The sequence below is a fragment of the Oncorhynchus masou genome, chromosome 9, assembly GCF_036934945.1.
Source record: "Oncorhynchus masou masou isolate Uvic2021 chromosome 9, UVic_Omas_1.1, whole genome shotgun sequence".
In the NCBI taxonomy this organism is placed as follows: domain Eukaryota; kingdom Metazoa; phylum Chordata; class Actinopteri; order Salmoniformes; family Salmonidae; genus Oncorhynchus; species Oncorhynchus masou.
The window spans coordinates 31,049,335-31,064,726 of NC_088220.1; the positions used below are offsets into that span (position 1 = coordinate 31,049,335).

At 45.7% G+C, this 15,392-nt stretch overlaps 1 protein-coding gene across 1 annotated transcript in view; it reads right to left on the bottom strand.

Annotated features, from left to right (window-relative positions):
• Window positions 1-2,061, bottom strand: part of LOC135545838 (phosphatidylinositol 3,4,5-trisphosphate 5-phosphatase 2B-like) — a 32,761-nt gene extending 30,700 nt beyond the window's left edge. The window contains exon 1 of the mRNA XM_064973765.1: window positions 1,530-2,061. Within this exon, the coding sequence (XP_064829837.1) occupies window positions 1,530-1,666 (137 nt within the window). The 5' untranslated portion in view covers window positions 1,667-2,061. The remainder of the gene's footprint in view (window positions 1-1,529) is intronic.
• Window positions 2,062-15,392: the final 13,331 nt, after the last annotated feature.

Sequence of the window (15,392 nt, forward strand, 5' to 3'; positions counted from 1 at the left end):
ACACACCCCACAGAGCCCCAGGACAGCAACACAATATATTTTTTTAATTTAACCTATATTTACCAAGGCAAATCAGTTATGAACAAATTCTTATTTACAATGACCGCCTATTAGACCCAACCAAATCATGAGAAAACAAAATGATAATTACTTGACACATTTGAAAGAATCAACAAAAAAGCAGAGCAAACTAGAATGCTATTTGGCCCTAAACAGAGAGTCCACAGTGGCAGAATACCTGACCAGTGTGACTGACCCAAACGTTGACTATGTACAGACTCAATGAGCATGACCTTGCTATTGAGAAAGGCCGCCGTAGGCAGACCTGGCAGACCCATATCTACTGGGTGAAATATCACAGTGTGCCATCACAGCAATACGATTTGTGACCTGTTGCCACAAGAAAAGGGCAACCAGTGAAGAACAAACACCATTGTAAATACAACCCACATTTATGTTTATTTATTTTCCCTTTTGTACTTTAACCATTTCCACATCGTAACAACACTGTATATAGACATAACATGACATTTTAAATGTCTTTAGTCTTTTGGAGTGTAACTTTTACTGTACATTTTTATTGTTTATTTCACTTTATTCATTATCTAGTTCACTTGCTTTGGCAATGCTAACATATGTTTCCCATGCCAATAAAGCCCTTGAATTTAATTGAATTCAGAGAGAGGGAGCAAACGAGCGAGCGAGGGAGAGAGAGGGAGTGAGAAAGAGAGAGGGATTGAGAAAGAGAGAGGGAGTGAGAGAGAGAGAGAGGGAGTGAGCAAGAGAGAGGGAGTGAGAAAGAGAGAGGGAGTGAGAAAGAGAGAGGAAGTGAGAAAGAGAGAGGGAGTGAGAAAGAGAGAGGGAGTGAGTGAGCAGCATGAGCAGCAGTGGGGCTCAGCTTTCAGGAATGTGTCTGGCTCAGGGCCGCTTTGCACAGAGAGCCATGTGGTCACAGCAGCTCCCTCCCTCTTCCAGGGGCCCCAAGGAAGACTGAATGAATGAGAGAGGAGACGAGAGGAGAGGGGGGCAGGGAGCCCTAACCAGGGTTACACACACACACTGGCCAGGCTGGGTTGGGCTGTATCAGGACAGGGCAGCCTGACTGTTCTTGGGCTGAGCCACAACCTTCTCCCTGCCCACCGGCCCAGCTCTGGGTGAGACTGATGGAGATGACAGAGAGACAGGCTGCTGAATACAATACAGACATTGAGACAGTCATTGAGTCTATAAAACTTGTGAATATGAGGTTAGTTCCCCTTCCACTGACATGTAGGGGAAAGTTACCAGTGTCCCATGAGCAGGTGTGGGTGTCTGACTGCGAGCACCACTGGGTTCATAATGACCATACACACTCAGAGGTGGAAAATAAGTGTGTGTGTGTGTTTGTGTGTGTGTGTGTGTGTGTGTGTGTGTGTGTGTGTGTGTGTGTGTGTGTGTGTGTGTGTGTGTGTGTGTGTGTGTGTGTGTGTGTGTGTGTGTGTGTGTGTGTGTGTGTGTGTGTGTGTGTGTGTGTGTGTGTGTGTACTCACAGCAGACAGAGGGCGTAGGCTCCAGGCACCGACTCACTGTCCCTGACAAGGAAGCTGCCGTCCCTCCCAGCCCGGGCCAACAGGTCCTCTGCATGCACACGGCTGATGTCACGGTGGTACCATGCCGCCATCGCCATGACATCCGACGGTGTTGTTGTCCACCTGTCAGTCAGTGGAGTGTCTGTCTTTCCAACAGAGTAAACCACAGTAAGGTAGAAGGTCAGAGGCGACACACACAGTCTGTCTCAGACACCTGTGTCATGGCACCATGGGACCCTCCAATCAGGAGCTCACGTTGTGCTGTCCTCTTGAGTGTTCACAGCTTCTCCAGCATTCTGGTCCTAATTAATAAGGTCAACTCAGGAACATCAACAGCAGCCCTCCTCATTTACTACAGGCACCCCCTCCGGGGTCTTACTGGGTTACGCGTCCTGTTGTGGTTGAGGATTGTTGCCGTTGTAGAGTCAGAGTGAATAACCCTCCCACAGATTTCTGTGTGTGTCCAGATTCCAGAACTCCAGTTGCTTCCTCTAGATGAACTTTGGCCCACCTTGCTGTTAGCTCCCCCTCAGAAAGACACCGTCTCAGTGTGCAGGCTGCTGCCAGCCGGATGTTCGTCTCAGGCAGACAGAGCCCATTGTGGAGGAGAGAGAGAGAGAGAGAGAGAGAGAGAGAGAGAGAGAGAGAGAGAGAGCAATTGTGCGTAAAGCCAACCACCCCTGGGGGCACTGACAGCAGTGCCTGTAGCCTCACCACAAACACCAGCAATGCTCCTGCCTGCTGTCCCCTCAAAAGCCCTGCATGCAAACAACACAGAAAAGAAGAACCAAAAGCAGTCAGTCAGCCACACAAACAAACCCTGCTGCACAGCCTGCTGTGGTGGATAGAAGTCAGCGCCCAGGCAGCCGTGCAAGAGAAACCAGACAAATTCAAATCATTTCCCAGTTGTTTTGCCATATAAGGGAAAGGGGGAACACCCTACAGAGAGTTCATCTGATGGTTGCAGTTCTCTCTGGATATCAGTCTCTCTCTCTCCCTCTCTGTTTTCAGACGTAGATTCCAGAGGGTGGGTGGGGGGTGTTGGTGGGGGATGTCCAGGGTCCCTGGTCGGTCCTGTGCTGAGAGTGTTTTGGGGAGGTCCCATCCCCCTGGGGTAATGTGTTCCGTATCTCTTTGGAGTATCGTCAGAGGAGGAGGGGAAGGGATAGTAGAGGACGAGAGGACGAGCCCTGTTAAAGCACAACGCGGGCAGCACAGACAGAGGAAGTGACTCCCCGCTCCAGATGTGAGTAAGAAGGAAGAGAGAGAGAAAAAAACTGACGGAGCAGCCAAAATAATTCCTGCGAGTGACTATACTTCATTAACCAACACTGCCAGCAGACTCCTTTCTCTGGGCTCACCCCTCCCTTGTCCTCCTCCTCCCCCCTCATTCTCTTCCATCTTTTTCCTGAATTTTCAAAGACCAAACACAGCAATGCCGTGCACACTCAGGTGGGTTGCTTGGCACAGCCACTGTCTGTCTCACTTGTGCGTTCTAGTCCTCTTTTCCAGACTTTTTTCCACTGTGCTGGCTAGCTTTACCCCTCTCTCTTTATCCCTCCAACCGTCTCCTTCTCTTCCCCTCTCTCTTTCTCAACTCTCTCTTTCACCTCCCCCTCTCTCTTTCCCCTGCCCCTTCTCCATGTCACTCTCACTAACTTCCCTGCCTTCTCTCCCTCCTTTCTCAGCAGAAAAGCAGCCTCCATATGAATTTGATCATCCCTTACTTTCTGAATCATATTTTTGTCCTCCACAACAATGCCCCTCCTCTTCTCCCAGGGTATTGTGGTCAGTTTTTTTGTCTCCAGCTGTGCTGCCTCTTACTACTCAGCAGAAATCCATCACACACACCATTGCCCACCCTCCCAACTCCTCTGTTTATTACAGGCCCAATGCCATCTCACCACTTTCTGAAGGTCATAAACCAGTCATTGTTGTGCCTCCATGTGGCTGCGTCTTATTTTTATAACCTTTATTTAACTAGGCAAGTCAGTTAAGAACAAATTCTTATTTACAATGATAGCCTAGGAACAGTGGGTTAACCGCCTTGTTCAATGGCAGAACAACAGATTTTTAACTTGTCAGCTCGGGCTTCGATCCAGCAACCTTTCAGTTACTGGCCCAATGCTCTAACCACTAGGCTACCTGCTGGCCCTTATTGGACAGTGACTGCTGAGCCCCACACCACTCTGCCCACCCATCCTAACCCGGTCCTGTCCTTTCTGGTCCTGTCTGGTCCTGTCTGACCCGGTCTTATTATTACCCTGGGCTCATCCATCACCTGTCGCTGTCCGTTTAAATACCAGGGCTAATATGTTTAGGGAAACACTGGATTTACACAGGAATCTATAACAACCAACCTGCCCTTTCTTGTAACTTAGTTATCTACTTTCACTTTCTATAATGGCCCTAAGTTCTGCACTGATGGAGGAAGCCTGTCTACCATATCAGCTCGACGAATGTATCAGCGCTAGCAAACTATCACATATTACAGAGGGAAATCCAGCTGCAAGCTACCCAGACAAACTAAATGCCTTCTATGCTCGCTTCGAGGCAAGCAACAATGAACCTTGCGTGAGAGCACCAGCTATTCCAGACGACCTTGTGATCTCGCTCTTGCGAATGTAAACATGTTAACATTCGTAAGGCCCCAGGGCCAGATGGAATACCGAGCATGGGCTGACCAGCTGGCAAGTGTCTTCACTGACATTTTCAACCTATCTGTAATACCAACTTGTTTTAAGCAGACCACCACTGTACCCGTGCCCAAGAATGCCAAGGTAACCTGCCTAAATGAGTATCGCCCCGTAGCACTCACATATATAGCCATGATCCCAGAAACCCTAGACCCACTCCAATCGCATACCGCCCCAACAGATCCACAGATGATATCTCTTGTACTCCACACTGCCCTCACCCACCTGGACAAAAGGAATATCTATGTAAGTATGCTGTTTATTGACTACAGCTCACCATTCAACACCATAATCCTCTTCAAGCTCATCACCAAGCATAGGATCCTGGGACTGAACACCTCCCTCAAAAGATCCTCAAAAAGATCTACAGCTGTACCATTAAGAGCATCTTGACTGGTTGCATCACCACTTGGTACCGCAACTGCAAGGCACAGACGGTGGTGAGTACGGCCCAGTACGTCACTGGGGCCGAGCTCCCTGCCATCCAGGACCTCTATACCAGGCGGTGTCAGAGGAAGGCCCCCCCAAAAAAAGACTCCAGCCACCCAAGCCATAGACTGTTCTCTCTGCTACTTCATGGCAAGCGGTACCAATGCACCAAGTCTGGAACCAACAGGACCCTGAACAGCTTCTACCCCCAAGCGATAAGACTGCTAACAAGACTGTTAAATAGCTAATCAATTGGCTATCCGGACTGCCTGCATTTAACCTTTTTTGAACTAGCTCTCTTGCAATGACTCGATGCACAAACACGGGACTCTACCCACGCACTCACACGTACTTACACTGACACCCTAAAACAGACATACGCACTCACTACATATGCCTGTAACAGGGCGGAGGTGCCACTATTTTAGCAATTACTGTTGTCCTCTGAATTGTAGAAGCGGCTCTACAGAATGCACCTCCACCTGTTCCTACAAACCGGTGGTGCATTTCCTGGAGCGGGAGTAGGGAAAGACAGCGACAGACTGCTGCTGTCTCCCAAGTTACAAACCAGACCAAGAGTAGCTTGCAAACTCACAGATAACATCTTTTATACAGTCTCTGTGTGTTTGTGTTAATGTGCGAGCTGTAAGTATCCAGAGTACACTTGGGTTTGGCTGTGTGGACTTGGAGACAAGTCAACAATGTCATTCTTGTGTTTGTAATCTATTGTGTCTATTGCTACAGTTAAGGTCTTGCCTGTTTATTGCTTGGGCGCTTTAGTCTGTGAAGACCTTTTGATGTTTAATCCTGATTGAATACTGTGAGCTTTGCTGTGTTACACTAGGATCTGGTTTGCTGTGTTACACTAGGATCTGGTTTGCTGTGTTACACTAGGATCTGGTTTGCTGTGTTACACTAGGATCTGGTTTGCTGTGTTACACTAGGATCTGGTTTGCTGTGTTTTCCACCTGTTTGCTGTGCTGGCTAGGATACTTCCCCTGACATTGCATGCAACTACTCAATTATTGGTGTAGCCATTTTGTACTGAAGACTGAGACACACTGTAACTTGCCTTTTTGGTATGATTCCAAGCCCAACCAGTACAGCCCTGTTTGTACATTTTCACCTGATATCTTTGTAATAAAAGGATATTATTGATAATCCTGTGTTGCGTTTCTATACCAGTACCCAGTTCAAGTGTCTATTGATCCTGCCTTATCCTAAAACCTGTGGTGGTTACATTTGGTGTATTAGGCATTTATGTGTAAAATCCCCCACGTTACATGCCCACACACACATAACATACTGACACCACACACACACACACACACACACACACACACACACACACACACACACACACACACACACACACACACACACACACACACACACACACACACACACACACACACACACACACACACACACACACACACACAACATACGCTGCTGCTACTGCATCTATCCTGTTGCCTAGTTACCCCTGCTATTTGCATTTAGCTACCTCCATTAGCTCGTACCACTGCACATCAACTCGGTACTGGTACTCCCTGTATACAGCCATGTTATTTTGACTTGTTATTGTTATTCCTTATTCGCTGTGTATTTATTCCTTATGTCACTATTTCTATTTTTTTTATCGATTTTTAACATATTTTTCTTTAACTCTGTATTGTTGGAAAAGGGCCTGTAAGTAAGCATTTCAATCAATCTAGCAATCAATCAAATGTATTTATAAAGCCCATTTCACATCAGCAGATGTCACAAAGTGCTATACAGAAACCCAAAACTGCAAGCAATGCAGATGTAGAAGCACATTGGCTAGGAAACACTCCCTAGAAAGGCAGGAATCTAGGAAGAAATCTAGAGAGGAACCAGGCTCTGAGGTGTGGCCAGTCCTCTTGTGGCTGTGCCGGGTGGAGATTATAACAGAACATGGCCAAGATGTTTGACCAGCAGGGTCAAATAATAATCACAGTGGTTGTAGAGGGTGCAACTGGTCAGTACCTCAGGAGTAAATGTAAGCTGGCTTTTCATATCTGTGCATTCAGAGGTCGAGACAGCAGGTGCAGTACAGAGGGAGAGAGAGTCGAAAACAGCAGGCCTGGGACAAGGTAGCATGTCCAGTGAACAGGTCAGGGTTCCCTAGCCGCAGGCAGAACAGGAGCAACAGCACAACCAGGTGGACAGGGGACAGCCACGAGTCATCAGACCAGGTAGTCCTGAGGCATGATCCTAGGGCTCAGGTCCTCCGGGAGGGGAGGGATGGATAGAGAAAGAGAGAGAGAATTAGAGGGAGCATACTTAAATTCACAGAGGACATCAGATAAGACGGGAGAATTACACCAGATATAACAGACTGACCCTAGCACCCTGGAACATAGACTACTGCAGTATAGATACTGAAGACTGGAGACTGAGACAGGGTTGGGTCGGGGGACACTGTGGCCCCGTCCAACAATATCCCCGGACAGGGCCAAACAGGCAGGATGTAACCCCACCCACTTTGCCAAAGCACAGCCCCCACACCACTAGAGGGATATTAACAGACCATCAACAGACCACCAACTTACTATCCAGAGACAAGGCTGAGCATAGCCCACGAAGATCTCTCCCATAGAACGAACCCGAGTGGGCGCCAACCCGGACAGGAAGATCACGTCCGTGACTCAACCCACTCAAGTGACACACCCCTCCTAGGGACGGCATGGAAGAGCACTAGTAAGCCAGTGAACAAGCCACTGTAATATGGTCAGAGGCCAGTGGAAAGAGGGGAGCTGGCCAGGCAGAGACGGTAAGGGCGGTTCGTTGCTCCAGTGCCTTTCCATTCACCTTCGCACTCCTGGGCCAGAATACACTCAATCATAGTTCAGTAAAGACTTAAAGGTCGAGAACGAGTCTGCGTCTCTCATAGGCAGACCGTTCCATAAAAATAGAGCTCTATAGGAGAATGCCCGGCTGTTTGCTTCAAAATTCTAGGGACAATAAGGAGTCCTGCGTCTCGTGACCATAGCGTACGTGTAGGTATGTAGGGCACGGCGAAATTGGAGCAATAGGTAGCAGCAAGTCCATGTAATGCTTTGTAGGTTGCAGTAAAACCCTTGAAACCAGCCTTGGCCTTAACAGGAAGCCAATGGAGAGAGGCACTGGAGTAATATGATCAAATGTTTTAGGGGGGTTCTAGTCAAGATTCTAGCAGCCGTGTTTAGCACTAACTGAAGTTTATTTTGTGCTTTATCCAGGTAGCCGGAGAGTAGAGCATTGCAGTAGTCTAATCTAGAAGTGACAAAAACATGGATTCATTTTCTGCATCAACCAACTGAAGACACTGTTGCATCAACACGTCCTGATCTGTCCCAAAGTCAGACTTAATCTGTTGGAAATACAACAAAAGAGGAAGCAGGGCAGAGGAAAGGTCAGAAAGAGAAAGGGGGAGAGAGAGAGAGTGAGGGAGATAGAAGGGAAACCTTGGTTACCAACCAAGTGTTTCTGGATCCAATGGTTATGTTAATACCCATGGTATTTCCCAAGAAATGTGGTCCCTGGATATGCGTATGTCCTAGTAGATCTCTTGGCACTGTTCTACATAAAGATAGGGACATCACTCTTTTACCCTGGAATTTCTCCAAGCCTGGTAATCCTAATCTGACAATTTAGTGACCCTATATATCTCATAGCTAATACCTGCCTGCCCATCACCACTGAGAAAGTATGGGAGGACACAGAAACAGGTGGACCTCATGGCTGACGTACGTTGCTCAGTACTGGTGCTTTAGTTGGGGGTCTGACTACACGTTGTATTGATATAGATGAGTATAGTGCAATATAAAGTCAATACAGAGTCCTACACCACAACTGTTTGAATTGGTCATTTTGATACATGTGATAACATTTTCAAAATATACACATTTGTGTTTTATTCATACACATTAGTCTCCTTGCATATCGATCAGTGTCCTGTTCTTCACTCTCCATCACAGGACGTTGGTGGCACCTTAATTGATGCCTTTCCATTTGCTCTGTTCCAGACATGATTATGAGCCGTCCTTCCCTCAGCAGCCTCCACTGGTTTCCATGGTTTCCCTGTGTTTGATACCTTTCCATTTGCTCTGTTCCAGACATGATTATGAGCCGTCCTTCCCTCAGCAGCCTCCACTGGTTTCCATGGTTTCCCTGTGTTTGATACCTTTCCATTTGCTCTGTTCCAGACATGATTATGAGCCGTCCTTCCCTCAGCAGCCTCCACTGGTTTCCATGGTTTCCCTGTGTTTGATGCCTTTCCATTTGCTCTGTTCCAGACATGATTATGAGTCGTCCTTCCCTCAGCAGCCTCCACTGGTCTCCATGTCACTTGTTGTGGCTTTTATAATCCTGCAGGGTGTGGTGATTTTGTGTGTTATAACTGGTCTCTCCAGCGGTCCGGGACATTGATTAAGTTACTTTTTGTCTATATCAAGTTTTCAACCACATGGAGCGCAAATGGGAGCGAGTTTAGCTGTAAGGGGATTAGATGAAGACATACTTTGTGATCTCCTTCCTTCAGCTGAAATTGGCAGGCGAATACCGCGAAAACTCATTATATAACCAAGGGAGAGGCCTGCAAATACAACTATGGTGTTGGATGTTCCTGGACCAAGCTTTTTTCTGTGTACCTTAATCCCTCTACATCCTTTTTTTTTGGCACCAGCTAAAAAATAGGAGATAAATAGGAAATACACATTGATTGAATTGATTTCATTATACAATTCTTGTAATGCTTACAATGCAAAGTATGGACCATACTGTACCAACAACACATTGGGATGGCATCCTAGTCCACACATTCAGTGCACTTCAATTAACGGTGTCTAAAAGCAGCACTGAGTCCAGTTAAGCCCAGTGTGAATGAGGATAGGCGATTTTCTACACACTTATAGCAACTTAGGCTTTCGTTGAGAAGTGGAGAATCAAGCTGCCAGAAGTGCGAGGCGTAAGAGGCTTATCAATAAGACACAGCCAATGATTTCACACTAACATTGCTATTCTGGCATCTCAAGTCCAACGATATCTCTCATCGATAAAGAAATCACACACAGTGGATATTACGATATCAATATCTGGACTTGCACCACCTTGATTTATTGGAATAGAATGGAAGGAACATCTGTCTTAACCTTTCGTTACATATATCATTTATCAAGGGTCTTTAAACTGACAGTAGGCACAGAGTATTATCAAAAAACTGTTGTAGAATAGGGTGGATTTTTATCAACTTCTTTGAATGAACAGTCGCGGCCAAAAGTTTTGAGACTGACTCAAATATTAATTTTCACAAAGTCTGCTGCCTCAGTTTGTATGATGGCAATTTGCATATACTCCAGAATGTTATGAAGAGTGATCGGATGAATTGCAATTAATTGCAAAGTCCCTCTTTGCCATGCAAATGAACTGAATCCCACAAAAAACATGGTTATCTGCAAGGAAGCATGTTCCGTCATCATTGCTTTGCACAAAAAAAGGCTTCACAGGCAAGGATATTGCTGCCAGTAAGATTGCACCTAAATCAACCATTTATTGGATCATCAAGAACTTAAAGGAGCACGGTTCAATTGTTGTGAAGAAGGCTTCAGGGCGCCCAAGAAAGTCCAGCAAGCGCCAGGACCATCTCCTAAAGTTGATTCAGCTGCGGAATCGGGGCACCACCAGTACAGAGCTTGCTCAGGAATGGCAGCAGGCAGGTGTGAGTGCATCTGCACGCACAGTGAGGTGAAGACTTTTGGAGGATGGCCTGGTGTCAAGAAGGGCAGCAAAGAAGCCACTTCTCTCCAGGAAAAACATCAGTGACAGACTGATATTCTGCAAAAGGTACTGCAGACTGCTGAGGACTGGGGTCAAGTTGTTTTCTCTGATGAATCCCCTTTTCCGATTGTTTGGGGCATCCGGAAAAAAAGCCTGTCCGGAGATGACAAGGTGAGCGCTACCATCAGTCCTGTCATGCCAACAGTAAAGCATCCTGAGACCATTCATGTGTGGGGTTGCTTCTCAGCCAAGGGAATGGGCTCACTCACAATTTTGCCTAAGAACACAGCCATGAATTAAGAATGGTACCAAGACATCCTCCGAGAGCAACTTCTCCCAACCATCCAGGAACAGTTTGGTGACGAACAATGCCTTTTCCAGCATGATGGGACGCCTTGCCATAAGGCAAAAGCGATAGCTAAGTGGCTCGGGGAACAAAACATCGATATTTTGGGTCCATGGCCAGGAAACTGGTTCTCAATCAGAGGCAGGTTTTATCGTTGTCTCTGATTGGGAACCATATTTAGGCAGCCATATTCTTTAGGTCTCTTGTGGGTGATTGTTCCTATCTCTGTGTTTGTTGCACCAGATAGGGCTGTTTCATTTTTTTCACATTTCTTGTTTTGTAGATTGTTGTACTTTCATCTTTATTAAAGATGTACAAAACTAACCATGCTGCATTTTGGTCCGCCTCTCTTTCACCAGAAGAAAACCGTTACAGAAACTCCGCAGACCTTAATCCCATTGAGAACTTGTGGTCAATCCTCAAGAGGCGGGTGGACAAACAAAAACCCACAAATTCTGACAAACTCCAAGCATTGATTATGTAAGAATGGGCTGCCATCAGTCAGGATGTGGCCCAGAAGTTAATAGACAGCATGCCAGGGCGGATTGCAGTGGTCTTGAAAAAGAAGGGTACAACACTGCAAAAATTGACTCTTTGCATCAACTTCATGTAATTGTCAATAAAAGTCTTTGACACTTATGAAATGCTTGTAATTATACTTATTCCATAGTAACATCTGACAATATCTAAAGACACTGAAACAGCAAACTTTGTGGAAATTAATATATGTGTCATTCTCAAAACTTTTGGCCACGACTGTACAGGACATGTGGTGCCCATTTGAAATATATGAATATGTCACCTGTATTGGCAGTGGTTGTAGAATGTTTAAAATAGCAGCCTCAGTCAGATCTAGACATTGCACAGAGTTAACTCAGACTGAGCTCATTTTAAGCAGATTTTAACATATTAACATTGCGCTAACCAATTTCATTTAGGCATTAGCAAAATCTCCTCGAGTAGCTTTACTCCTTGCCGCTTGGTTAATGCCACTTATGGAGTATACTTCAGACAAAACGGGAGGGATCTTTAAGTGTGTCTATGTACATGAAGTCTTGAATTTGTTAGGACATCCATGGGGAAGAGGATGGATTCAGAAGTGAAATGTCTTAATCTGAACTCAACTCAGATTAAGGGACCAATGCATTGTTCTGGTAATCTCAACTCCCAGTGATTAGCTACACTGGTTTACATTCATACACTTAGACAAAAAGGTGCTATCTAGAACCTAAAAGGGCTAATCGGCTGTCGAAATAGGAGAACCCTTGGAAGAACCCTTTTTTGGTTCCAGTTAGAACCCTTTTTGGTTCCATGTGGTTCTATCTTATGGGGACAGCCGAAGAACCCCTTCCTTTGGAACCATTTTTTCTAAAAATGTATAACGATATCAACATCAATAAAATAAATATAGTTCCTAAGGTACGAATTCACTTTGCCACAGACCTGACCAATAGACACTAAGATACAGGAATGAGGAAGTGTTTGTTCCTTTTAGTTAGTGCACACAGAGCAGATGCACTCGAAAAAGAAAAGGTTCCTTGAAACCTTACCTTAAATTGAGGAGATATTAAACATGTTCAGTTAAGTGCCTGCACCTGCTGTTTTTTCAGTTTGGCAGTTAGGTTCCTGCAAGAACCCCCAAGAACTAAGAAGGTTCCTCGACTAACCCTAACTCCTATGGGGTTCTTGGAAGTACCTTTTGGGGGCATTTTTCAGTGTCAATAACCCTAATGTTCTTCAAAGAACTTTAAGGACCTTAGGAGAACCCTTGTTTGAACCCCTCATTTTTTGTGTGTTCATTGTTCTTCGTCATCATTGAATGATTGACTATACTGCAGATGCATCGTAACAGGCCCACAATGTGGTTACGATGTGGATGTATTTTGACTGTTTTCACTGCCTAACATTTAGAAGTAGTCCCTTTTCAGGTTTAGAAGAAGTGACTGCTAAATGCTAACCTCCGTTCATATATAAACGGATAGCATAGCTAGCTTAGAGAAATCAGTGATGGGAGTCAAAATCATTTTTAACTGTAATGCAGTTGATAGGTGACGATGACGTGAACATGTATTGTGCTTGACATCCATGTAAGCATTATACTCCAATTTTTACCTCAACATAGTGTGAAATACACACATTGTATAAACAGTAGCCAAAATGTAGGCTAATTTTGCTGGGGGGCAATGAGGCATCTCTTTCCCCCATGGCATCTTTCCCCCACACGTTTCCATGGCATTTCCATTGTTTTGTTCGAATTCCATTTACCTCTTCACTGTATCTATGGCATCACCCTCATATGGAGAGTCATACTGAAATCAATGGAGAAAATAACCTAATCATGCTTACTGAAGGCCCGGTAGAACCCAAAATGAACTGTTTTAGTGGAATCAACTTTCCTTTTTTGTGTTGCGTGGCTTGAATTCATACCCGATTGAAACTCAAGATAGAGCTGTTGCATTGTCTGCCGCAGTGTCTTTCCTGGAGTGCCAGGTGTCTTTCAAAGAGCTGTACAGTACACATAAATAGAATCATTCTATTCTTTGCTACAGTAATATGTTCAGTAGGAGAAGGGGTAGTGAGGTTACTGAGGAGGAGTACAGGTCACAGGTATTAACGTACTTACAGGTATTCCCAGTTACCCTTCTTCGGCCGGCCTCCTCTTGATCATCTCAACCTGCCCTCATGATCCGGCAACGTAATCCCCAGCAGGTGTCCTTCTGTCTGGTTACATTTAAGGAAATCCCAGCCTTTCTGGCCCATGAATGGCAGCAGGCAGGGCCGGGCCATCTGTTGATAAGCAACTTCTTTCTAAGGTTAGGGTTAGGTTTAGGTTTAGAATAAGGGTTATGGTAAGGGTTAAGGTTAAGGTTCGGGCTAGGGTTCAAATCAAATCAAAATCAAAATGTATTGGTCACATACACATGGTTAGCAGATGTTAATGTGAGTGTAGCGAAATGCTTGTGCTTCTAGTTCCGACCATGCAGTAATATCTCACAAGTGATCTAACAATTTCACAACAACTACCTTATACACACAAGTGCAAAGGAATGAATAAGAATATGTACATATAAATATATGGATGAGCGATAGCCAAACGGCATAGGCAAGATGAGGTAGATGGTAAAGAGTAGAGTATATACATATGAGATGAGTAATGTAGGGTATGTAAACATTATATTAAGTGGCATTGTTTAAAGTGACTAGTGATACATTTATAACATCCAATTTCTAATTATTAAAGTGGCTCGATATTTGAGTCAGTATGTTGGCAACAGCCACTCAATGTTAGTGATGGCTGTTTATCAGTTTGTTGGCCTGGAGATTGAAGCTGTTTTTCAGTCTCTCGGCCCCAGCTTTGATGCACCTGTACTGACCTCGCCTTCTGGATGATAGCGGGGTGAACAGGCAGTGCCTCGGGTGGTTGTTGTCCTTGATGATCTTTTTGGCCTTCCTGTGACATCGGGTGGTGTAGGTGTCCTGGAGGGCATCTGTAAAAGTTTGTGAGTGATTTTGGTGACAAGCCAAATTTCTTCAGCCTCCTGAGGTTGAAGAGGTGCTGCTGCGCCTTCTTCACTAGGCTGTCTGTGTGGGTGGACCATTTCAGTTTGTCCGTGATGTATACGCTGAGGAACTTAAAATTTTCCACCCTCTCCACTACTGTCCTGTCGATGTGGATAGGGGGGGTGCTCCCTCTGCTGTTTCCTGAAGTCCATGATCATCTCCTTTGTTTTGTTGACGTTGAGTGAGAGGTTATTTTCCTGACACCACACTCCGAGGGCCCTCACCTCCTCCCTGTAGACCGCCTCGTCATTGTTGGTAATCAAGCCAACCACCGTAGTGTAGTCTGCAAATTTGATGATTGAGTTGAAGGCGTGCATGGCCACGCAGTCATGGGAAAACAGAGAGTACAGGAGAGGGCTGAGAACGCACCCTTGTGGGGCCCCGGTGTTAAGGATCAGTGGGGTGGAGATGTTGTTTCCTACCCTCACCACCTGGGGGCAGCACGCCAGGAAGTCCAGGACTTCAGTTGCACAAGGCGGGGTCGAGACCCAGGGTCTCGAGCTTAGTCACGAGTTTGGAGGGTACTATGGTGTTAAATGCTGAGCTGTAGTCGATGAACAGCATTCTTACATAGGTATTCCTCTTGTCCAGATGGGTTAGGGCAGTGTGCAGTGTGATTGCGATTGCGTCGTCTGTGGACCTATTGTGGTGGTAAGCAAATTGGAGTGTGTCTAGGGTGTCAGGTAGGGTGGGGGTTATATGATCCTTGACAAGTCTCTCAAAGCACTTCATGATGACGGAAGTGAGTGCTACGTGAGTCATAGTCATTTCGCTCAGTTATCTTAGCTTTCTTGTGAACAGGAACAATAGTGGCCCTCTTGAAGCATGTGGGGACAGCAGACTAGGATAGGGATTGATTGAATATGTCCATAAACACACCATCCAGCTGGTCTGCGCATACTCTGAGGACGCGGCTAGGGATGCCGTCTGGGCTGGCAGCCCTGCGAGGGTTAACAAGTTTAAATGTTTTACTCACGTTGGCTGCGGTGAAGGAGAGCCCGCAGGTTTTGG